At 39.3% G+C, this 25,414-nt stretch overlaps 2 protein-coding genes across 4 annotated transcripts in view; both read right to left on the bottom strand.

Annotated features, from left to right (window-relative positions):
* hsd17b7 (hydroxysteroid (17-beta) dehydrogenase 7) lies at positions 1 to 2,623 on the bottom strand. The gene is made up of 9 exons (XM_061737822.1): positions 2,482 to 2,623; positions 2,020 to 2,226; positions 1,846 to 1,938; positions 1,584 to 1,698; positions 890 to 1,084; positions 672 to 785; positions 520 to 576; positions 343 to 441; positions 1 to 251 (listed from the first exon to the last, which is right to left on the bottom strand). Exons 1-9 carry the CDS (start codon positions 2,514 to 2,516, stop codon positions 138 to 140), a joined length of 1,029 nt encoding a protein of 342 aa, XP_061593806.1. The 5' UTR covers positions 2,517 to 2,623; the 3' UTR covers positions 1 to 137.
* A 162-nt stretch (positions 2,624 to 2,785) lies between these two features.
* ddr2a (discoidin domain receptor tyrosine kinase 2a) overlaps positions 2,786 to 25,414 on the bottom strand; it is a 37,252-nt gene continuing 14,623 nt past the window's right edge. Inside the window, exons 2-18 of one of the 3 annotated variants that reach the window (XM_061737799.1) lie at positions 21,450 to 21,563; positions 13,248 to 13,350; positions 13,134 to 13,149; positions 12,537 to 12,768; positions 11,722 to 11,869; positions 9,490 to 9,592; positions 8,134 to 8,317; positions 7,790 to 8,030; positions 6,908 to 6,973; positions 6,466 to 6,602; positions 6,138 to 6,309; positions 5,789 to 6,021; positions 5,559 to 5,686; positions 5,257 to 5,454; positions 4,927 to 5,161; positions 4,683 to 4,832; positions 2,786 to 4,602 (exon numbers count right to left, since the gene is read on the bottom strand). In XM_061737799.1, the coding sequence (XP_061593783.1) occupies positions 4,471 to 4,602; positions 4,683 to 4,832; positions 4,927 to 5,161; positions 5,257 to 5,454; positions 5,559 to 5,686; positions 5,789 to 6,021; positions 6,138 to 6,309; positions 6,466 to 6,602; positions 6,908 to 6,973; positions 7,790 to 8,030; positions 8,134 to 8,317; positions 9,490 to 9,592; positions 11,722 to 11,869; positions 12,537 to 12,768; positions 13,134 to 13,149; positions 13,248 to 13,350; positions 21,450 to 21,479 (2,508 nt within the window). In that variant the 5' untranslated portion in view covers positions 21,480 to 21,563 and the 3' untranslated portion in view covers positions 2,786 to 4,470. The remainder of the gene's footprint in view (positions 4,603 to 4,682; positions 4,833 to 4,926; positions 5,162 to 5,256; positions 5,455 to 5,558; positions 5,687 to 5,788; positions 6,022 to 6,137; positions 6,310 to 6,465; positions 6,603 to 6,907; positions 6,974 to 7,789; positions 8,031 to 8,133; positions 8,318 to 9,489; positions 9,593 to 11,721; positions 11,870 to 12,536; positions 12,769 to 13,133; positions 13,150 to 13,247; positions 13,351 to 21,449; positions 21,564 to 25,414) is intronic. The other 2 variants (XM_061737796.1, XM_061737800.1) reach the window with 2 other exon arrangements.

Genomic DNA, 25,414 nt, shown 5'->3' with positions numbered 1-25,414 from the left:
TGACTTTTTTTTTTTTTTTAATGGTCTGACAGGTAGGCCCTGTTCAACATGTCACCATGGAACATGAGACAGGATTACAATACTCTCCATGTTGTACTGTGTGATCCGGATCAAGACTGTTCACACCCGGTGGGTTCTCAGATGGGATGGTGGACTTCCTTTTGTTTCTCTTTCAGCTGGCTCCTCATCTCACTTTCTAGTTGCAATAATTTCTCAAATAACAAGTCTGATGTCTTCAGATCAATATCCATCTGCGAAGAATAAAATAAGACACAAAACTCACAAAAAGAACTATTTGACTAACTATTTAACCGTTATTTTTGGTGGATTTGTTTTCCGCACCTTGCGTGGTTGCGCGTAGTTGTTTCCAAGCCCCGATGTTAAACTGTGATACTTAGCAAATGGATCCAATGATTCCGGCTTTTGCCCAAATAGCCACACCTGACAAGAACAACAGGATTCAGAACAAAGATTTGCACCGAAAAATGTTTGGAAATTAGAATTTGTTGTTTTACCTACCAGGGCTTCAGCTCCATTAGAAGGTGTCAGTGTGAAAGTGTTGGTGAACATTCTTATCTGTCATCATGAAAGGCAAAAACATGTGGATATCATTTTTATTTTTTAAATAGACCTTTTATTCTTGTCCTCATACAATAAGGAATTGAACTCACAAGCCAAAAGATGGGCATAAGCAGCGTCCAGAGGAAGGCTGGAAAGGCGGGCAGGATGCCATAGGTAAGATTTGTCATCACGAAACCAGGACAAATGACAGATGAGTACAAACCCTAAAAATGAACACACAACATGATCACTTTCATCAATGTCTCATGAAGTTATGATTAAGTATAGTGGGAGTCATACACAGCAGGCAAAACACTTGTGAGTTTACCTGCTTATTGTATTGTGTGTTTAGAGCCAGGCTGAGCAGGTCTGAGGCATATTTGGAAGAGCTGTAGGGCTGATTGCCTCTCTGGTGTTGTATGTCTTCAAGGTTAAAAGCCGAGCGATGGGCGTTACTCGAGGAAGTCCAAACCAGCTGGGAGGTCCGGTCTGCATGGCAGAGGACCGGCTCCAGCTCCCTGATCTGTGCCATAACACGAGAGATGACCACATCATTAGGTAACATGACATTACATAATTTGATTTAAAAGTACTGTATGTTAGCTTTGCGTAAGAAAAAAGTAAAATATCATTATAGTGCCAATTTCTTTTCATATAAGGTTGCACAGTAATGTGTTAAACTGGAGGGTTAAGACACTTTAACAGCAGTGTCAATGCAGTGCTACCTCTTCAAAAGACGTGGCAATGAATCTTTGTGAATGTTACTCTTCAATGGCAACTTAATGCCAAGATAAATTCACCTGCAAAAGCAGAGTGAGCAGAACAATATCTTTGGAGACCTTGTAGCTAGAACAGCAGGCTTTAATTTTTAATGAGCATAGTTGCCTAGGTGACAGACAGATCCAGTATCACCTATTTTCATTTTTCCAAGGACAAACAGCAGACAAGAGTAATTCTCCCTGCAGAAAACTGGAGGCTTTTTAACAAATGACTATTAAGAAGTCAAAGCATTAGTAACTCACTAGAAGAAAGTGACCAAAGACATTTGTTGCAAAAACATCCTGCAGGCCATCAGGTGTCACACCATCTTTCTGGGTCAGAATCCCCTCACCGGTGGCAAACATAGTGATGATTTTGCTGCAATGAAAACATTAAAGAAATCTGAGATTAGAAAAAAAAAACAGTATGTGCTGCATCATGTTCAACTGCACGATTGCTTTTAAATATAAAAACCAAGTTGCAAATGAACTTTAGAGTCAGAGTAGTCTGAAGTCAGCAGTGTACCTGGAAACAAGGCCTCTGAAAAAGGCTTTTACATCAAACTGTGGGTTTGGCATGATGCCTGCATTCAGATAGAGGTAGTCCAGTTTATCATACCTGCAGACGACATTGATATTTAATAATGTGACTTTCTAATGTACACATAATTTGTCAGCGTCGTCAAGTCCACTCTCACACCTGAGCTTGATTTCCTGTGCAGCAATGATGACGGAGGAGACGCTGCTGGTGTCCAGTTGCAGCAGATGTACATGAGCTGCAGGATGAGAGGCGAGGAGCGCAGAGCGGGCAGCCTGAGCCCGCTGCATGTTCCTGCAGGCCAGACACAGCTGAAGACCCTCCGAGTCCTGGGAAAGGAGACGCTCGCACAGTGCCAGGCCTATGCCACTGCAAGGAAACCCTGACATTATATTTCTGCATTTACAGAACTGAATTTGACATAATTAAATTGTCTTAAATATATTTTATCATATACAAGGATTTTTTTTCTAATCAAAGATTTCAAGAGGTTCAATAAATGAAATAATGAACATGTCCCAGTTGTCTTTAAGGCTGGAGAAGGAAGGTCCCTCAATATATACAAGTCTTTTATACTCAAGATACCAGAACTGAAGCTGCAATGACAGAAAAGACAGTAATTACCTATTTGCTCCTGTCACCAAAACTACCTTTTTCATCTTGTTGAAGACCGAAGTGACAATGGAAGAAGAAACGTAACTTTTACAACTAAAAGTACAGTGGACCACAGGTCGTTTTGAGCCTAGTTCAAACAGTTCAAAGGACAGTTTTCGCTTGTCCGTCTTTAGCCCCGCCCCCGTTTTTTGATTGGCTACTTGGGCAGCCTCCCGGCCAATGAGATGCCGAGACCGGTCAGCTGAGGCTGGAAGCCCCGCCCACTGACATAAAAGGAATGTTCATTACAAATGAATGAGAGGCTGCGAAACAATTCCCTGTTTAAATTTTATTGGTGTATTTTTTTCTATCAAGGTTTAAACATATAAAATTCCCCACCGAAACAATCATGTGAGTACAAACAAATGAAACTAAACAAATCAAGACTTTGAAAGGGTACCGTTATATTTTCAGAGGTGCAGATCTTCACATATTTCTCATTTGCAACAACACCTAAAGGACTCAACATTTCAGGAAAAGGGTGTTTTCAGATAGAAATATTTTACCCACAAAAGAAGTTGAAAATGCATAACCGCTACTGATCCCACAGATAGATGGGGCTGTGTGTTTTGTTGTTTGTTTGTTGTTGTTTTTTTAAAGTCAGAAAACACAGATATATGCCAGATGGAAAATATGAACTGATTAAAAGTAGTGAGAATCCGAAATGCATCAATAAACGAAAGCTCTAAATGAATGTTGATTACTAAAACCTGCAGATGAGTCATAAGCTGTGTTGCATTTTTCATTTTCATTATGAACTGCCTTGAAATGATCTGCATTAGTCATGCTAATTCCAAAACTACAATCAAACACACCATTTATGGTAAACATTTTCATTTCATCTGCATTCGTGACTTAAAAAGAAATCTATAAACGTCCAAAAAACTCACTGACAACTTTCCAATGATACCAACTGTAAACACATACTGCTGACCCAAAACAGCACACGGCCAAAGCATAACCTGGATTCCTGATAAACATCCTGCACAAATCTAATTATTTATAGAAAGATTGTTCTGTTGATCTGATCTCAAACTTAAGACATTTTGCAGCAAGACATTTTTTTTTTAAAAGAGCATAAATCCTAAATGTAACTACGAAGAATTTCTGCATTAAATCAAATACGACACTCCAGTTAACAAGCACATTATTACACAAATATCAACAATACATAAAAAGAGCAAACACATATAAACATATAAATATTAATACAAAAAATTATATTTGAGATTTTAAAATTATCTATTGAAAATGCACAGTCACATACACTTCATGGTGACATCACTGTAGAGAAATTAAAGGCAGATGAAGAAGACAAAGTCATTTTATATGTTTTTGTTATTTGTTATTTAATTTTGTTTCTCGGAAAATAAGGTGGGATGCTTGAAAATGATGAAACGTAACAGTAAATCACTGGTTTGCTGCGCTTTTCCTTCATACATTCAAGCAGTCTTCCAAAATAAAACAAGAAATGTTTTCAACAGTTGCTTTGCTATCAGTTCTTCAAACACTACATCCTGGGATATTTAAAAACTAACAGCGAATGTAACACACATATCATTTCAAAAGTGCCAAATGTCCCTTGCTACAATAAAATTTTGGTTTTCCTCGACACAAGTCACAACCACTGTTTGTATCTTTAGGCCTGCCTCGGGTTGTGTTTAAATGTTTGTGGAGTATAACAGAAATGTATTTTACTGATGAACTCATTTAGTCTAAAAATCATATTTGCATTACTTGGAATCAAGACGTGGAAAAAAAATGTCTTTAGTAACCTATTTTCTTAGTGTTTTGAGTCCATGTTTCCCAATTTGCATATTGGAGCCCACAGGTGCCCCGACCCTGTCTCCCTGTTGAAACAAGATAGCTTAAACCTGGATTGTGTCTGCTACTCTTGTCTTGCATCACTTCATCCAGAGATGAGCAGACTGGGAAAAACTGTCTTAAACACTGCTTTTCTTAAGGCTGTAATTCCAACAAGGCTCTGTGAATTTCCTGGAAAGCGGGCCGCTCCTTTGCATTCCTCCTCCAGCAGCTCAGCATGATCTTGTAGAGCGAGTCTGGGCACAGCACAGGTTGAGGCAGGTAGATCTGCAAGGCGAAGCGCAAGCAATGAAGTCTGGGATTCAGCCATGCTTTCTGGTTCAAGAATAGCTCGCATTCACACTCACCTGTCGTTTCTGGTCCCTGAAAAACTCCCCTGTGTTTTCTATCACTTGCTCATCAGTGAGCTGAGAGTAGGGTTGCTCCTTGCAGAAGTTGAGAATCTCCCACAGGGTGACTCCAAAGGCCCACATGTCACTTGCTGTGGTGAACTTACCCTGCAAAAGAAAAGGTGTAGAGAACGATTTTTTTGCACTTGCTGGAAGCATGTTACAGGACGTGCGGAGCTCAAATTTGAGAAGAAATCCTCACCAGCAGGATGCTCTCCCACGACATCCAGCGTATAGGCAACACCGCTCTTCCCTGGATGCGATAGTAGTCACCACTGTACAAGTTCCTGCTCATGCCAAAGTCAGCTATCTTTATTGTGTATTTTTTGCCCACCAGACAGTTACGTGTGGCCAAGTCTCGGTGGACAAAATTCAGGGAGGAAAGGTACTTCATCCCTGAGGCTATCTGACTGGCCATGTGGCACAGATTACTGAAGCTAAAAGGGAAGCAGGCGAGATGTCAAGTACTGGGAAGTAAAAAGATGAAGGAAAAAAAAACCCAAATTGAAACGTTTTTTGTATAGCCACTCACCTGACAGTAGCAGCATTGCTGAGCAGAGCAAGTTGGCCCTCAGGTTCGTGGCGGGACAGAAATTGATTGAGATCTCCATTCTCCATGTACTCTGTGATCATACAGAGAGGGTTGCTGTAGATGCACACGCCCAGCAGCCGGACGATGTTGGGGTCCTTCAAACGGGACATGATCTTTATCTCTTTAAGGAAGTCATTCCTACAAGCACAACACAAGTTATAAAAGACCTGTGCAGAATTTCAATGAACCTCACGTTTACTTTCTCTGATTAAGTTTCAGTTCTTGGAACAAAAGTACGGCACCTCGCGTTCTTATTTGCATCTGAGCGGAGCATCTTTACGGCCACTAATACCGGTTGGTCCACGGGGATGTCAAACAAAAACTCTTCATTCATAAACTCCTGCATTCCCTCTGCTTCACACAGGTGGACCTAAAGCAGAGATGAGGAGAGAGGGAAAAAAGAGCCTAAGCTTGGATTGTGATTTTATTTTTTTACAGTTGTAACTTCAGCAGGCAGACGAAGGGCACACACCTCTCCAAACTGGCCCTCTCCCAGCTTCTCTTTGAATGTGAGCAGTTGTCGTGGGAACTCCTCCACCGCAACATCCTTCCCTGACAGGAGGTCCATAGTCACTGCCGGGATGGCATATGTGTTGCTTCCAGTTACGCCCTGCAAGTTGACAATGTCTGCTTCTGCATAGTGAGGGACACCGTCTTGGATTACAGTGGTAGCGGTGGACTTAGAGGTGGCTGTGCCGCTTGAAGCTTGAACACAAGACAAGACACTGAAACTAGACTCATAGCATGGTGAAATCGTTGTTCTGGGACTATCACTTTAAACAGAGCTGCTCTGAGCTCTTTGCAAACTCTTAACGGCTTACATATGAGGCGTGATGGCTCCTGGTAGTCTGGACCAAGAGGGAAGATGTGCTCATAGGCGGAATTAGACTCTGGTTCACTGCTTTCACCCGACGGGTTGGGATTGTAGCTGAATGGCTCACTCTGTATTGACAAACTAGCAGTTAGTTCATCATCCAGCATCCGGCGAGAGGCCTAGAATAAAGGATGTGGGAGGAGGATGGTTGAAGGAACAGATCTGACCACCTCCCAGAAGAAAACATCAGCAGATATGTAGAAGATAACATAAGATCTTCTCATCTGTGGTTTTCTTCAGGTATTTTGAAAAGAATAAAGAAGCAGCAAGCTCACCTTCTCCAACATCTTCTGCCACACCTGCCTCCACAAGATAATTACAATAATTGCCACAAGGATGAAGATGATGGCCACCAAGCAGCCAATCAGAATCCGGGTGTTGCTGTCATCTATTTTATGGGTGGGGTCTTCTTCTAGAGAGTGACAAAACAGATGCAGCTTTTAAAGATGTTGAAAAGCTTGGTCTAATAAACAGTGATTACATTAGAGTATTTGATGTGTAAGTAAAACATGACCTCCCCCCATCTTATCTTATTTATCCTGTGTTGGTTTGAATGTTTGTGTCCTAGTAATGATTGTTTAAAACCCACACAGAGCTGTTGGGTATGATTCAGGCGTGTCAGTGAGAATTATGCTGAATGTGTGTATTGTTTGTGCAGTATGTATGTGTGTGTATGAGTGTGTGTGTGTGAGTGTGTGTGAGTGCTGTGTCTCTTGCCTTGTTGTATATTGGGTGGAGATCTTGTCTTGGGTGGAGCCAGTGTTGTGTTGTACATGGCTGTATCTAAAATGGCACATGACAAGAACTGACCTCAGTATAATCATGGATATAACCAGTACTCGAGTTGTAAAAATAAATCAGGGGGGATGGTGGATTTTATCATATGGGGACAGATAATTTGTGCTGATTACGAATAATATAATATATTACAAATAATAGAACTGACCAAAACACCTGCAGAAATACTGCAGGAATGACATAGCAGCAGTTAAATGCAGCCTTCTGTAAGCTTTAAATATCCACTGGGCTTACATCAAATACATCAAAACACAACAATAAAAAACAGTTTTCTGAACTTATCAATATGCTTCTGGTAGGATAAGTAAAATGGATCACTGCAAAAACTCAAAATCTTAACAAGAATATTTGTCTTATTTCTAGTTAAAAAAAAATCTCATTACACTTAAAACAAGACTCATCGCTAGAAAAAACAACAATTTTCACCTGTTTCAAGTAGATTTTCACTTGAAATAAGTAGAAAAATCTGCCAGTGGAACAAGATTTTTTTGCTTGTAATAAGAAGATAAATCTTGTCCCACTGGCAGATTTTCCTACTTATTTCAAGTGAAAATTTACTTGAAACAGGTGAAAATGGTCAAATAAGTTATTTTTCTGGTGATGACTCTAAATGTTGAAATAGCAGTAAAACCACATTCATTGATGAAATGACATAAGGGATGGAAAGGGGGGATGGCAGTTTTACAGGGGGGATGATTTTGACCGTTTTTGTTTCAGGGGGGGATGCCATCCCCCCTCAACTCCAGTACTGGATATAACAACATCTAACACGTGATGGGTTCACAGATTGTTATTGTGTACCTGACTGGAAAGTGATCTCACTGAACAGCATCCACGCATCACCAAAGTAGAATTGACAAGTTATGGCGTTTGCCATGTGATTGGCCAGATTGACAGTGACAAAGCGGGCGCTTGGATTCTTCTCATCCATCACCGGGCTGAAGGTGAGAGGAGCAGCCTCCCAGTCCGAGTCTGAGCGAAAGAAACAAACTACTTGTCGGAAGGCCTTGACGTGCCGGGAGTACAAGTTGTTGCAGTGGACCTGTGGAGATTCAGACAGTTTCAATATCAATGACAGACAGCACTAAGCACTGGTGAAAGGTATTGATCGTGGGGTTTTTTTATGTTTATTTTTCTCATCTCACCTTCATGGAAGTAAAGTTTCTTGTACGGTCAAACTCAAACATTATTTCAACAAATCCGTCGGGGAAGCTCTCATTGTTCCAGCCGACATAGTCGTACCCCGACCAGGCATCGTAGACGTGACTTTTTGTAAATTCGTCCTGACCACACACTCCGTCCGTCAGCTGGCCCAAGCCCTCCGTCATGCTGAGAGGCAGAAACACAGTCTGAGTTGTTCCGCCTTCAGACACTAGGTGGCAGCATTCCAGTTAACAAGCACATTATTACAAAAATATCAACAATACATAAAAAGAGCAAACATATAAATATTAATACAAAAAATTATATTTGAGATTTAAAATGTATCTACTGAAAATGCACAGTCACATACACTTCATGGTGACATCACTGTAGAGAAATTAAAGGCAGATGAAGAAGACAAAGTCATTTTATATGTTTTTGTTATTTGTTATTTAATTTTGTTTCTCGGAAAATAAGGTGGGATGCTTGAAAATGATGAAACGTAACAGTAAATCACTGGTTTGCTGCGCTTTTCCTTCATACATTCAAGCAGTCTTCCAAAAGAAAACACAAGAAATGTTTTCAACAGTTACTTTGCTATCAGTTCTTCAAACACTACATCCTGGGATATTTAAAAACTAACAGCGAATGTAACATACATATCATTTCAAAAGTGCCAAATGTCCCTTGCTACAATAAAATTTTGGTTTTCCTCGACACAAGTCACAACCACTGTTTGTATCTTTAGGCCTGCCTCGGGTTATGTTTAAATGTTTGTGGAGTATAACAGAAATGTATTTTACTGATGAACTCATTTAGTCTAAAAATCATATTTGCATTACTTTGAATCAAAACTTGGAAAAAAAAATGTCTTTGGTAACCTATTTTCTTAGTGTTTTGAGTCCATGTTTCCCAATTTGCATATTGGAGCAGAAACACAGTCTCAGCTGAGTTGTGCCGCCTTCACACACTAGGTGGAAGCATTACTGCACAAATTCCTCAGTTTAACTTCTGGCTGAGATATTAAAATACAGGCCATTTTCTTTTCCCCCACCACTTTTTCCATGACCGAAAAAAAAAAAAAAAAGTTCTGTGTCATGGAGGACATTATTCACCGTGCTACAGCCCAAACCCAACTATCACCAAAACAGTGTGATTGATTCATTCCGGTTTTGAAACTTTGTAAAAATGGTAGACTCAGTCATTCCCATGAGCCATTGCCCAACACAGTTTGTTTTCTCTGCTTTCACCATAGTGACCAGGAAACAGCTTGGTGAGTAGGAAAAGCCCTGATTATGTAAGACAACGACAGTGAGAGAAGAAGGTGGAAAGGAGGGACTCACAAAACACTCACATACCTGTGGATAATCGCCCCATCGTAGACAGAATCATTGAGATAAACAGGTTGATCAGACAATTTCATCTGTTCTCCCACTGGAGCGTTGTACGAAACAAGACCATCTGTGAAGAAAAGCATAGGTTTCACTTTTAACATCTGTTGGTCTTTACGCTTCCAAGGACTTCTTCTAAGTCTGTTAGAGAATATCCCTGTTTAACAGACTACGTTGTTGAAGCTGTAGAGTTTAAGGTTGTCATAGTCAACAATATGTTGATCATACGTATCATCAATAAGGCTGATTACTACGCTCACACAGATCCACTTTTTCTAAATTCTTATGTTATTAAATTTTATGATTTGTTTTATTTTAAAATCATGCAAATTATGTTTAAAGCAAAATCAAAAATGCTCCCTGACCCAATACAGAGGTTCTTTTCAATTCAGGAGACTCGTTACAATCTTAGAGGTGTCTGTAATTTCACAGTACAAATGGCTAAAAAAGGTATGAAAAGGAGATGTGTCTCCATCGTTGGAGTTAAATTCTGGAATGATGCCAACATAAATTTAAAAACATGTCATTCTTTTGTTGTATTTAAGAAAATGGTTTGTTAAGCTATTTTTGAAGCTTATAAGTGCAATTGACCATCTGTTAATGTTTCTTTGCTTTTCTATTGTTTCTTTGCCTTTTATTGTTTCTTTGCTTTTCTATTCTCTTTTTGGTTTTCTGGAGATTGGTAGCCAAAAATAGAAAGTTGGTACTATAGGATAGGCTTTTATAAGCAGTTTGCTTCTGCCTATGCCTTTTCAGTTATTGTTCAACACATTTTTTTGGTTTTGTATGAAAAGTTAATGCTGTGTACAATGTTTTTTTGGTGTTGTTTTGTGTTGCAATGACTGAAAAAAACTTCATTCATTCATTCATATGTTAACTTGCAATTGTGATGGATGGAAATTTCCATGCATCTCTCATCTATACTCTCATATTCCTAGTTGGGGTCATGGGAATTTGCCAGAGCCTAACCCAGGTCTCTTTGGGCAAAAGGCAGGGGTAAAGCCTGGACAAGTCACCAGCAGGACCACATACAGACAAACAACCACTCACATGGGAAATGTACTGTAGAACCATCAGTTAGCCTGTATATCAATACATGTTTTTGGACTGTGGGAGAAAGCCGGAGAACCCGGAGAAAACCCACACAAGCACGAGGAGGATATACACACTCCACACAGAAAGGCCCCACCCGAGATCTGAACGAAGACCCCTCTCGCTGTGAGGCAACAGCCCTAACCACCAAACCACCACGCTGCCCTAGAAATTTCCAATTTGGGAAAAAAAAAGTATGAGTGATATTGGATTACTTTCCTAAGCACCAGGACAAACAGACAAAGAATGTCCACGTTAGAGGTCATAAAGGGGAAAAACATTTCAAACAAGGACCCCGTGTGTTCCCGGTCACTGTATGACAAGCTGTCTGCTGCTTTTAGGGTTTCATTTGTCAAAGAATTTGGAGCCGTTGCAGAGAAATAGGATTAAAATGAAATAAACTTTCAGAAAGAGCTATGGCAACCTTAAAAATGCTACATTTCTCTTGTTTACTTTTCTTCAATGTCCTCTTCCAGCCGAGATTTGAACCAGGTACCTTTACGCTCTAATGCCTCAGCGCTAACCACCACACCGCCATGCTGCCAACCCCTGGAGTGGGCCTGACAAATCTTTCTGCCACACCATATTTTCCAGAAATCATTCTCCCATCATATTCCATGGTAGCTGAGACTGGAGCCTTTTTATACGCACAGCTTTATTTTTTCCCCTTGCATGAAAAACACAAGGTCCTTCGGGGGGACGGCCTGACAATGTGTCGTGTCAGTTGTCCCACTTTGAAAGGTTATTCTAAGCAGGACTCGGCTGAAGTTTGAGGGCACGAGAGCAATGAAAAAGAAAAAAAAAAGTCTAACCATAACATCAGCTATCAATCTTTCTCCACATTGATCTAAAAACAAATTAACAACAGAGATACATGTGGAGGAAAAAGGGAATATAAAACACTTTCCCAATCATTTGAAACATGCTTATTAAACAACCAGAACTTGTTTAGGCAGCGCCTTTTTTCTGTAAAGTTAACTGAGGATCTGCTGATCCTCTCCATCTTTATGAGCTCCAGGGGGAGGACCAAAGGTTAATTTACGATACTTCTTTGCTTGCGTTTCCTCCCAACTGTTTTTTTTTCCTTCTCCCTGAAGTAAAACTTACCCAGCCACTCGCAGCCGTAAAGCTCCACTCTCATACAGACATTCATGGAGTGGTCAGTGACGGGCATGAAGCGAACAAAGCGAGCAATGATGGGCGGCTCCAGGTCCTTGAGTACGATGTCATAGGCATTTCTGTTGGCCTCAATCACCTACAAGTAAAGCAAAGATGAACACACTGCCTGTGCCGTGGGAAACAGTATAATGACAATGTCATAGCCTCCTCAGAGGTAAAAAATCCGGTCTTTATGGGTTATCTACCCAAGGTCACATAAGGTTATTGCAAAGTAGGGCTGGGCGATTTTGGACAAAAATAAAATCCCGATTTTTTTCTCTGAAAACCCGATTTTCGATTTCAATTTCGATTTTTTTGGTAAAACTACAAAAGACAATGGAATAAATTGTTTCAAATATTTTATCTTTAAAGAAAAATAGCAAACAAATTTCCCTTTTGGGAATGAAGTGCAATTGAAAGATACTGTAAATCCTCCTTGAGTTTAGTAAAGTGACATTTACAATTTTCTTGACCAAACAAAGATGACTAGACGAGCTCTGTCTGTAATGCAGCCCGCTGCAAAAAAGGAAAATCGATTTTCCGATTTTCCTTTTTTTAACATCGATTGTGATTAATAAATCCGATTTAGATTTAAAATCGATTAATCGCACAGCCCTATTGCAAAGACTGGCCATAAAGACAGATTTTGGTCAGGGGGTTGATTGTGAAGGTCAAAGTAGATTGTATTTTAGATTGTATTTTGACATCAAAGGCTGAAAAACTCACATCAGTGTCGCACCGACTCACAGTTTGAATTAGCCCACCTGTTTTCCCTGCCTGTTCCTCCACGAGATCCAGCGGCTACCGTCACGACTGTACTTTATCTTGTACATCTGAGCAAACTCATTCCCAATGCCTCCAGCATGACGCCCCTGGGTGCCCACGAGAGTGATAAAGTGCAGTGAGCGCAGGTCAATTTGGAGGAACTCCTTCAGGTTGTCTGGCTCAACTGTTATCTCCGGGCACCACGCACCATCGCCCTCCTCAAAGTGCAACCTGGAGGAAAAGAATCATATCAGGAATGAGGGATTGAGGAAAAAACATGTTATCGTTTTCATATTTAATATCCAGTAAAAAAAAAAGAGAAAAGGGTGAGAGGAAAGTAAAAGTAAAAGTGAGTGCTGTGGTGGATTTGAGGATTTTAAGTCTTTTATAAACACAGCTTGGTGAAAAGCGGCATCGTAAATTCTTGTTAAAGTGTTAATTTTGGGCAGCAGTCTGACAAGGGAGAGGGCGAGCTGGTCGATAGTTGTCTCAAGTCATTATCCTGACACTCAGTAAGGGCCACCCAAGTTTTACAGCACACATGCACTTAAAGACACACGCTAATTCAACCATATGGCTTCAAAAAGGTCCGATACCCCAGATTGTAGTTTTCTGCAAGTAAACAGGTACAAAGACACCCACGCTCATTATTAAGCAATGAAATGGTATTTAATATTTGAGAGTTGGTCTGCGTGTGTGACATACAGTACCTGCCGTATCGAGCAGCGGTGGACTCAGACCACTGGCTGGAAGCAGAGATGTCCTCGTCCTGGATCTGCCCTCCTGACATCCCCAGAGGATACCGACACACACCTGAGACATCACAACTTATGTCAATGAAAGCCTGCAGTCACTAACAGCTAGACAGACAGGGAGAATGGGGTAATTCATTAAACGAGTTTGCTGGACAGGAAACAATAAAATTAAATAAAAAAGAGAAAAAGAGAAAAACAAGACTCACAACATGTTTTGAGAGCTGGTTATGAGAGCTAATTACCAGTCCCCTTTTCAAACATAGTTTTCTCAGCTCTCCAAGTTACTGAAATGGTTCATGAGTTTTGATGTTATGTTTAATTTGTATTTGTATTGTATTTATTTATTTAGCACAATTAAAAAAAAAAAATAGTGCAAGGAGGGAACGAAGCCCAGAGGGCTTGTACAGAGTTCCACTCCCGTCATCTACTGTAAACAGAAAATTAAATGTACAAACATAGGAAAACTCTAATTATAAACATGAAAAGAAAACAAAGATACATAATAGAGAATACATTGAAAAATTAGGACATGAGATTTTTTTTCAGCAATTTTTTGAAGGATATAAATGACAATGTGGACCTCAGAGACATATCTAAATTGCTCCAGAGTTTAGGACCTCTAAATGAAATATTAAACTGATGAGAAGATGTTCGACAGAAGGGTAAATGTAGATTGACACTGTGTCTAGTTGAGTATGGATGCAAGTCAGATGAAAAACTAAAGAAATTATGAAAGGTGTCCGGAAGATGTTGCTTATTGTTGATAAACTTGTGCACAAATAAACATGAGTGAAAAACATTGAGTTTATGAATGGGTAATATAGAGTAATTAAATTACGAATTAAAACTTTTAGTCTTGATTGTCTCGCTCCTTTGCTCCTTTACCCCCCTTTTGTATTTAATTTGTTTTTTTTTTATTTCCTGTTTGATTGTGAGGCAGATTCTCCCTTGTGCTCTCTGTTTAGTTTGCTTCCAATCTGTCTTTCACACTTGTGTTTCCCTACAGATAATCAATTATTGATTTGCTCCTTCAGTATTTGACTCCTGAATTTTTTTTCCCCATGTCAGCTCCTTGTTTTCTTCCTCGTGTCTCTTTCTTACGTCTGTTATTGTCATCAGATTATTATTTTTCTTCTTTTTGGAGCAGCACAGTTAGGATTTCATATACTTTCTTATTTGTTTGAGTTTTATTTTCAGGTCATCCTGCTTCCACCTGTGGGCCAGCATTTTGGTCGTCACCCAAACCACCCACTCAACAACATTCCTGACACTTACAGTAATAGCACTTTTGATTTTGCAGTTTGGGCCGGGCCAGAATTACACAGGAAACGTTGAGTTTTGACACAGTCAGGAAGATTTGATACAGCATATTTCTTAGTTTTTGTCTTTACTAAGCAACTTATGCAGTTAAGCAACGTATGCAGTTAAAAAACGTATGAAGTTGTTCCCTTATTGATGAGGGCACTTGAACGATTGCGATCAGTTCAGTGGATTTTACTGAGACCGAAGTGGAAAGCTTGGCTGTAACTCGTCACATTTACTACAGGACAACAATCATGAGATCTTTGTAACCTTAACTTTGCTAATTATATGTTCATCTGGAATTTTCTAGTGTGTAGCAGCCAAGGTCCAAATGTTGCACTATTTACAATTAAAAATAATTGTTAACTTTACTCTCTTTTAGTGAAATTTTATGAGCATATTAAATATGCTGGCCAGTGATACGAGGAATAACACTAAAACTAATAACTTTTATTACACATTAGCTCATTTAGTAATTGGAAACTCAACCAGTCAGCCAATGACCTTTGATTAGCTAAGCCGTTGTCTAAAAGAAAAACAAATCTTACCTAATGGGTACTTAAGTAGCCCGGGAAGGAACACATTATATTTTAATATATCTTGTCTGATAAATACAGTGTGAAAATGGGAAAAAAAGAGCAAACAAAAAGAACAAAAATTAATAAGCATTTCAAATTATTTGTTTCTTTTAACATATTATATAAAGACTTAAAGTATAGTTGTTACACATTTACATCATCAACACAGCAATATCCCTTATCTGGAGTTGCCTTTGTTGTTTAATTAAATGCAAGTCCAGTAGGAATTAATTTATATCCCTGTTTTTGACCTTGTCAACTCAAGAGAGAAATATTCAACGTGTTAAATAGTGCGGTGCTTTATATGTTAAGCTAATCAATAGCTGCTGTTTCATGAGAAATGTGTTTCCAGTAAAGTAGATTTTCAAAATGTTCTATTGAGAACACAGCATGGTCTCACATAAATATGCATATGTGCTGGTGCCACTTGGATTCTTAAAATAATGTTCCTGCTTCCCAGAAACGATGTAAGAGGAAAGTCAGTGCCACCTGAAGGAAGATCATTTTACACATTTCTGTGACAGCTGCACACTTCATTTGAAAAAATGATGTGACCCGAAGATCAAAACAAAGCCATACAGTTGCAGGGCAGACAGACTGATCGCTTTTAGTGAAAATGTTTAGTTGTCCACCAGTGCTGGTGGAATGTAAGCCCTACATATGATTTTAGAAGGACCCTATGACAGTGGAATTGTAATATGACAGAAAATAACTACAAATAGAAACAATACCAAACTAATTTGAAAACAGCACATTTTTAATGAACACTGACAAATCATAGTGCCAATTTTTAAGTGCAGCTTTTTTTCCCTGCAGTCTTTCCACTGCCCATGTGCATAGTTATCACGCTCTGCACGGAGAGCTCTTCTCTGACCAACCACAGCGCTGGTTTGTGTAAAAACCTGAAACCATAGTCAAACATTTCTCCTAGAGGTCGACTCCATTCCCAGTTTCTGTCAGAAAACCTGAACGCATGATGGATAATGCTGGACGTTGGGGTGGGGCGGTGCTGTGGGAGGACTCCACACGTACCGACGCACGTACACACTCACTGCTCTCATAATAAGATGGATCCATTCAATGCCAGAAGAAACAGCGCCGGTATCAAACACATGCGTGGAAGTTAGCGCGTATGTGTGTGTATGGTAAAAGCGGCTTGTACAACTACATCACACCACCACTGTGTGGTCAATCGAAGCAATGTGCCCTCTGTTTCCTGTATGCCGTTTCTCCCCCTCATCATCTCTTTTTCTCTTCTCTCTGTCACGTTCTCCTGTGTGGTCCTTCCCCTCACTCAACACTCTCCCTCAGTGGTCAGATTAAACACATTACTGTGCTAACTAAGCAAAATATGCAATATCTCACACATTAGCTTTCATTAATATACTGACTGATGTACATTATGTGTGTGTTTTTCTGGGCCCTCGTCATATATTAAAGGGCGTCTTATGCTGACAAATTACACTCAGAGATTATGACCACTATTCAGCCTCATAGATGCACTAAAGATCTAACTGGAACTGTGTCGTCTCTCTGTATGTGATTACGCTGCATCTTTCAGGCGAGATGGAAGTGGACGTTAACAGGAGTGTGACCCCGTTAGGCTGGCCTCTTGATTCAGAGAAAAAAAAATAAAACAAAAAAACTTTCAGATGATGCCAGCAACAGCAGAGCCTAAAGTTCAAGAGTTTCCCCGTCTCTCTCACTTTTTCATTTTCGTTCTCTCCCTGTGATTCTCTTCCTCTTTTCTTGATCTCCTACAAATATTTACCTAAAAAGTCAAGATGTGGAAAGTCTTGAACGTTTGGACTGATGACCTGATGTGCTGCTCACATCTCCTGTCATGCACACTCAAGAAAAAAAAAAGCAGTTTCGGATTTAGCCACACACACTCACGCTTGTTTGGCAGCTCATCCGTCTTCCTTTAATCCTTTTTCTCTCTAACCTTTGTTCTTTGCTTCAGATCATCGCGGCCATTAACAAACCACATCAATCAAAAACCAAGCCATTTGTTTTTTAGGAGTATCCTCAGCATCATAACTGAAAAAATAATTTTGTCATGTCACATCCGGACTGCATGAATGTTATAACAAACAAGTACAGAATCAAAATCAAGCTAAGTGAAGACAAGATTACAAGATCATCAGTGTGTGAAAACTATGGGGTAAACCTGATTATAACATTTTATGCACGACAACATCACAGTTTTGGAGAAAAAATCTGTGTCATACGTAGTTTAAAATAAACGAGTTTTAACCACATCCTGCCGCCACTAAGAGAGTGGGAGAAGGGTTAAAGTCTTGCCGGATGCGTGACCACTCTTCAAAACGTTTTTTTTTTACGTGTTTATTTATCCGGCCTACCCACTCAGAGGTGACCCCCGGGGCGAGCTGTGGGGGCAGTCAAGAGTGCACATTTGGAGGCAGGCACACTTGTACAGGTTTATCTCACCACTACACTCAAGTGTAACATCTAAAAATATCCCCCTGGGGGAAAAAAAGAAGAAGTGGACAAATAGCAGCCTTGTGTGGTGAACAAATAAAGAGTGAGAAATGAAGAAGCAATGGACAAACCTCCCTCTAAACTCTTGATCTTTACCGCGCCCTGGTCACTGAAAAGCAGGCTTGTTCTGCAACACTTGTGTAGATTCAGTTTTCAACACCAAATACACACTTGCATCCGCACGCACACTGTTATGGAAGTTTATGATCACATAAATGCCCTCTTATGTGTTACATAAGGCCAGTTTTGGGTAAGTTACTTAAGTTACTCCTCATTTAATTGCCGCCTGGGCACCACCATGTAGCTGAACGGTGCCTCCAGTGGCCACAAGTGAGAATTCAGTCAAGTCAAGCATGTCCTATTATCACATTTCCACTCAAATTATTGGTTCCAGCGCTGCAATGGAAAGGAAGATAAAAAAAGATATACATAAGTATATGATAAAATGCCCTCCTTTGGAAAACAATGTATTGACAGCCATTTGAGCGACACCAGTAACTAGCCTGTAAAGACTTATAGCATAGAAATCAGTAACCATATGACAATGCCTGTACAAACAGTCTCTTTTATTCATTTGTTGTACACATACAAAGATATAATTGCCTCACTTTGTCCGTAGAAAACCTATCTACATTAGCAATGACATTTCTGAGTCTTGTTCAAGGCTTAAAATAACAATTACCATTGTCATAGATCTATTGCCTCCAGGGCTAAATTAATTGCCATTTTGTGAATACTATTCTGTTCTAACTCATAGTTGCTACGATTCAAGGCATTTTGTTTCCCTCTAAAGGTTTACACCACTTACCATCTAACAGCAGACCTTGGATTTGTTTGTTCTTTATCTCTGAAATGCTCCTATGAAATAATGAAATTAGTTTGGAGGTGTTGTTTAGGGCTACTTTGATTGATAAATAATATTAAAAGATTATCTAAGCATCTAAGGATGTAAACCATGACTTGCAAAAAATGTCATCCTCAAGAAATTATACGAAGAGTAGTTGATCTGTATTAGACGGGAAATGGATACAAAGTAATCTGTGATTTTTTAAGCACACAGTCCACAGTTTGACAAATTGTCTATGGATATAGCAACAATTTAGTATCGTCAATGCTATTCCTAGAAAAGGCATCCAAAGGCATGAGACAAATCCTAATGAGGTAAAAGGAACCTGTTGTGTGAGTATTAATAACAGTGCTGAAGACATAACTGGAAAGGGCAATCATCTCTGTTATTGTTATTATAAGTTATTGAACAGGTAGGGTATCTACAGCTGAACACCACAGAGCCTCTGCTATACAGAAATAGATTACTGAGAGTCTAAAAATTGCCAAAGAGCACTGGTGGACTGTTGAAACAAAGTTGAGCATTTTGAGATAAATACTCAGCTCCGCATTGGCACAAAAGTGGCTGAGTGCATGGTGTATGTATGATGGAGGAAGCATCATGATTTGGGCTTTCTCTGTCTCTCTGTTGCCTCAGATCCTGTAAAATCTGCAATCATTGAGGGGATGATGAATTCCCAAGTTTATAAATAATATTTTACTGGATAATGCGATGGTGAGGCAGCAGGACAGTGTCTCCATGCACTGAAGTGAATCTGCTGCAGAACAGCTTCAGAATTGGAGCGGCCCACAGAGATGCAGCTCAGAAGAGAGCTGCTCACACCAGACGTCTTGTGCCTGAGATGGGGATTCACATACTTTTTGCACTGCAGCAAATTATAATCATCTGTGTGGCTTAAATTAAAATCTAATAGCATATCATAGCAAATGATCCCCCCAGAACTTTTTATCCTCTGGATTCATCCATTCATTCACCTGATCATTCCAGATTTACTCACACAATAGCACCACTACGTGATATTTGGCTGCTCCAGCCAGGCCTTTGCTCATGTCCTCACCTCCTCCATCTCCACAGTGAAATAAAGTTCGCCCACTCACAAGTAAAATGGGAAAGACAGGGATGGTATAACTCCATTGCTTGGGAATGTTAAATAGGGGAAAGTTGGCATCAGTTAACATCTCAGCTAAATTCAGCCATGAATATTTCCAGACTGTGGAAAAATGACCCTCTTCTCAATGTAGCAGAACTAAAGTTTTAGAGTTATAGGTGGATGCATCCTACTGCAATATATCCAGCTTTTGAAAAACTGAATTAGTTTTCGTTTTGTTCTTTTTTCATTAAAAGTGTTGATTTCTGAGTAAAGAGCTTTTTTTTTGTACAAAACATTTTTTTCAATGGTGAACTTGTTGAACTTTGACCACAATGAGATGCACAAACAGCCCTTTCCATGACTTATGAGTGGTCAAATATTGGAATTGCACGGCGCACACATGCTCAAACACACACAAAGGAGAGAAAAAAAGGAGAGAAAGACAGAGCCTATTTCAATGGACTTTCCTGCTGTCAGAATGTCTGGTATGCATTAGCCACAGACTCCAGTGGGATAGCTGGATCCTCAGCATGTGTGTGCATGCAAATATATGCATGAAAGCAGTCGCACACCAGCACAATAACGAGGAAGGAGGAGAGTCAGAAATGAGAGGTATCGCTGAAGTAAAACAATCAAATCTTAAATTCCTGCCAAGATGATAGGCCATAAATTATGTGTCTTTGATGTGGGATCTTAAAAGCTAAAAGATGTCATATATGGTTAATTAAGTCAGACATGTGGCTACATGCAGTATATCAGTGTACAGAGTCATGAAAGTGACCACAGCATGCATGTATTACTTGATTTAAACTCTGCAACCGTCTATGGTCTCTTTCTCAACCACCCAACCGCTCCTTGTAAAACTTTGAGTCTGTTAGTTTTGGCACAATAAATGTCGACCAGAGCATGTGAATGTCTAGTTGTTTACATGTAATCTGCTCACATGCATGTTTGAGAAGGATTTGGTGATGGAAACAGCTTTTGTTGAAAAGTTTTTAAAAAGTTACTTTGATTTTCTTGGCTTGAAAACTATAATACATGCAGTTTTTCTTCAGGAGTGTTGACTAATCTCTACTTCAGAGAGAAGAAAAGCTTCCCAGATTTTAGCTCCAGGTTTTATCAAAATAAAACTAGATTTGAAGTCTTAAAACAAAGGAGAGGGTATTGTCAAGAGGTTTATTTTGAAAATGAAAGCGGTGTAGCGGTAGGCCAAAGGATGTGGAAGTGATGGGGCATTTTCCTTTCTGCACACTTTTATTTTTCTCCTCTAATGCTCTTTGACAGAGAGAGGTCAGCGTGAGCTGTTAACTCAGTTTTAAGCCGTCATTTATTATTTTTTTTAGATCTGAGTATATGCTATTCATTATTTTTTATAACAACAAAGAAACCTCAGCCTGATGACAGAAGCTTTGTCACTGAAATCATAAACTGTAGCCCAGTTCTAGTTTTTACTGGCAGATATCTGCTGTCCTTCTGTAACTAAAAGGTTCACTTTGGTTTCTATTTGATTACATCTCTGCCGACCAAATGTTGCTACTCTGTTTCCTTGTAAAAAATTATTGGTGCCTTTTCATTGACATCTCAGAAACCACCCGTACAGAAGGAGAAAGGCACACACACTGACATCAAAGAGGCCAGCCCAGTTAGAAGGGACCGCACGGCTCTCAGTGCTCCACTTATCACCACAGCAGTCTCGACTGCCGGACTGCAAATCCAAATACGAAAAAGAACCACTCGTAACTCATTCAACAGTATTCACAAACTCTTCAAAAAGCTCTCATAGCAGCCTGCAGATATCCGTGTCCTGAAGGCGACCGGAGCAGTTTGAAGACACTCACCGGGATTGACCTGTGATGTGACGGCTCCATACTGGAGGAGGATGGTGAGCAGGAGGAGCTGAACGTTTAGCAGGTGATTCATCCCAAACGCGTGTGAAGAAGCTGGCTTCCAACCTGAAGGAAAACGTTGAAATTAAAGGTTACACAAATACAGGGGCGAAAATCCTGTTTCATAGTTGGGGGGGACAATAAACAATAACATTTTAGAGAATAAATCCAGGGGGGGACAAGGAATAAAAGTTTTAGCCTTCCTTTAATACAGCATTTTGACATTTTCATCTCTATCTCGCAAACAGGCAGAAGACCTTTCTTAGAGCAATACAAAACAATGGTATTAGGTGGAAGGTGGCAATAATACAGCACATCTGACACAATACACTGCAAAAACCCAAAATCTTAACAAGAATATTTGTCTTATTTCTAGTTAAAATGTCTCATTTTTAGTTTAAAAAAATCTCATTACACTTAAAACAAGACTTATCACTGGAAAAAAAACAACCATTTTCACCTGTTTCAAGTAGATTTTCACTTAAAATAAGTAGAAAAATCTGCCAGTGGAACAAGATTTTTCTGCTTGTAATGAGAAGATAAATCTTGTTCCACTGGCAGATTTTTCTACTTATTTCAAGTGAAAATCTACTTGAAACAGGTGAAAATTGTTGTTTTTTTCCAGTGATGACTCTTGTTTTAAGTGTAATGAGATTTTACTGTTTATTAATATTTTCGATTTCGGTTTCGGCCACAAATTTTCATTTTGGTGCATCACTACTAAATACTACTGCATTGTTCCAAAATTATTAATTCTGTCTCAAATTATTCTAGGGGTGGACAGCTTTACTAATGGGGGGGACTTGTCCCCCCTGTCCCCCCCGGGATTTTCGCCCCAGCACAAATATCTATAACAATGATAAAAGAAAAAAAAAATCTTTATTCTTCCTACATGATGGCTTATTTTGCATTTACAATTCTGTGTTCATGGGAACCAAACATTTGTTTATGGGAACATGGGCGTTTAATTGAAAGCCTGTTTTTATTTCACCCAGTAAAAGGACAAAAATTACCAGCTAACAGTGGAATTTCCACTTATTACGTCCTTTATCACTCTGAGAAAGAGCTTATTAAAATTGCAATTTCAGTGACGTCTCAATATCAACCACATGGGTTTTACAAAATGCACCCTGTTTGTAGGAGGAAATGATGAATGGATACGTAAATGACAAACACCGCGGAGAGAAGGAGACGTTGAGACACCGAGTTACAGACATGACATCAGCTGGATAGACACAGCGCCAGCGAGCCACCTCCAACTGACCACTGAGTCCAACAGCAGGACGGAACCAGTTTCCACTAGCTTCTGTCCACTTCTCTTGGAGCGATTGTCCAAATCAAGATACGAAAAGAAAAAAAGAAGATTGAAGCACATAGTGTTGACATTCCCTGCTGGCTTTACAAACACCTTGTGCAGATACCGTCTTGATGTTGAAGCCTGAGAAGCTTGTCCCATTCAAGCATCAAGCCATTTATCATATTTGTCTGAAGACACAACTCAATTTTTATTGTTTACACCATGAATAAATCCAAAAAACAACCTGTTTTTGAAAGTATGAATAAGATATCATGGTACTTTAAGTCCTAATCTTTTAGATTTAGTTTTCCTTGCTGACTCGCAGTACTCGAGTTGAGGGGGGATGAGGGGGGATGGCATCCCCCCTGAAATAAAAACGGTCAAAATCATCCCCCCTTTCCATCCCTTATGTCATTTCTTCAATGAATGTGGTATTACTGCTATTTCAACATTTAGAGTCATCACCAGAAAAATAAACCCAGAAAAATAACTTATTTGACAATTTTCACTTGTTTCAAGTAAATTTTCACTTGAAATAAGTAGAAAAATCTGCCAGTGGGACAAGATTTATCTTCTCATTACAAGCAATAAAATCTTGTTCCACGTGCAGATTTTTCTACTTATTTTAAGTGAAAATCTACTTGAAACAGGAGAAAATTGTTGTTTTTTCCAGTGATGAGTCTTGTTTTAAATGTAATGAGATTTTTTTACTAAAATGAGACATTTTAACTAGAAATAAGACAAATATTCTTGTTAAGATTTTGCGTTTTTGCAGTGATCTATTTTACTTTTCATTTGAAGGACAGAGTCATATTGATAAGTTCAGAAAACTGTTTTTATTGTTGTGTTTTGATGTATTTGATGTAAGCCCAGTGGATATTTAAAGCTTACAGAAGGCTGCATTTAACTGCTGCTATGTCATTCCTGCAGTATTTCTGCAGGTGTTTTGGTCAGTGCTATTATTTGTAATATATTATATTATTTGTAATCAGCACAAATTATCTGTCCCCATATGATAAAATCCACCATCCCCCCTGATTTATTTTTACAACTCGAGTACTGCTGACTCGTGTACTGTATATTGGTGCCTGTTCCAATTCTCAAGCTAACGTGTGTCTATCACATATGCCCCCAGATGCCGATTTATTTTGTTTTTCATTTGGATATTTCCAGAATAGGAATGGTGAAGAAAAATGTACTCATGTGACAATTACACAGAAATCGGGCACAATCAGACACAAACATTGGTAAACATAAAATAACCCCTCTTGAATTAAATCTTAAGAGAACATTGTGAGCAGTCCAAAAAGCAATGCTGGGCTTATCTCTTGCGATGTGTCCCGATAGTTCACGTGTGTATTTTTTAACAATAATTACTTACTGACTAGCCTCTTTTACTTTGCCTTCACACGTAATCTCATTGCTTTTCTTTCTGCCATTTCCTGCAGCCTCATTTCCCTCTGAGACGCCTTTATCAAGCTTAACACCGCTTGGCCTTTTCATTGCTAATGAAACATAAACATCTGATGGCTTCTGTGCATTTGGAAGTCAAAATGATGTTTACCATGTGCTGGACAGCAAGACTGCCTGTATTGTGGGAGGCGGGGAGTTTGGTTCAGCATCTTGAAATGATAAAACGACCACGTTCATGTTTTTGGTATGCTTTAGCCCATTTACTGCAAATAACATGCATTTCACATACCATTTCAGAACTATCTACCAGCCTGAAGCCACTGAAAACATAGCTGAAATAGCTGCTATAAAAAATAAATAAAAACAGACACGCACAGCCCTCAGACCCCAGATATCCTGACTTTGAGTCTGCTTCTCATAACATCTGTTTGTCTCACTCCTTGTGTCATTTCAAAAACCAGTCCTAAAAGAAGCATGAAAGCAGTGAGTTCAAGTCACATGCTGCATAGCTGGAGATAAAAGTGATATAACTGAGCTACTTCTGGCTGCTACACGTAACAAAACACTTCCAGTTTTGATAGCGAGATGGTATTTTTTCAGGTGCCATTGTCACTCTGAACGTTACACAGCCTATAAAGTGCCTCCTCATCTGTCATCTGCTCACTGCATTAAATCTCATAAAGTCACTGATTACAGACGTTCACTCTATTTAGACTCAAACATATTCTCAAACATATAATCATATATGTTTGAGAATATGTACACTGCAGCCGGACTGCCACAGCAATTTTGGGCTCATGTCTGGGGTCAAAGCCTACTAATCTAAGTGCACTTCTTAAAACCAAAAAGCTTTTGCAAACCTTTCACCTTGTGGGCTGCACTTGAAAATTTCCACCTGAAAGCGGTTGTCACAATTATTGACATGTATGAGTAAAATTAATAATCTTGGTCATTTGAAGAAACTGATGGACATTTAAACCTTCCAATCTCAAAAATCAAGAGGGAGAATTAAACAATGTGACATTTGACATTTCTGATATAGTTTTATTTTTCCTTTAGCCTTGTTGTAGAAAGTTAATGAATGGGGGAGCAGCTGGATCAGTCCGTATAAAGTAGATTGTTTGGGACTTAAGATGGTGGAAAGCTGAAAGCAAAGTGTGCTTAGTACACATAGACATGTTTGATACACTTTCTGAGCACACACAAT

The sequence above is a fragment of the Cololabis saira genome, chromosome 13 (genome assembly GCF_033807715.1).
Source record: "Cololabis saira isolate AMF1-May2022 chromosome 13, fColSai1.1, whole genome shotgun sequence".
Classification (NCBI taxonomy): Eukaryota; Metazoa; Chordata; class Actinopteri; order Beloniformes; family Belonidae; genus Cololabis; species Cololabis saira.
The sequence above is the reverse complement of the archived record's forward strand: the minus strand, read 5'-3'. Positions and strand labels throughout refer to the sequence as shown.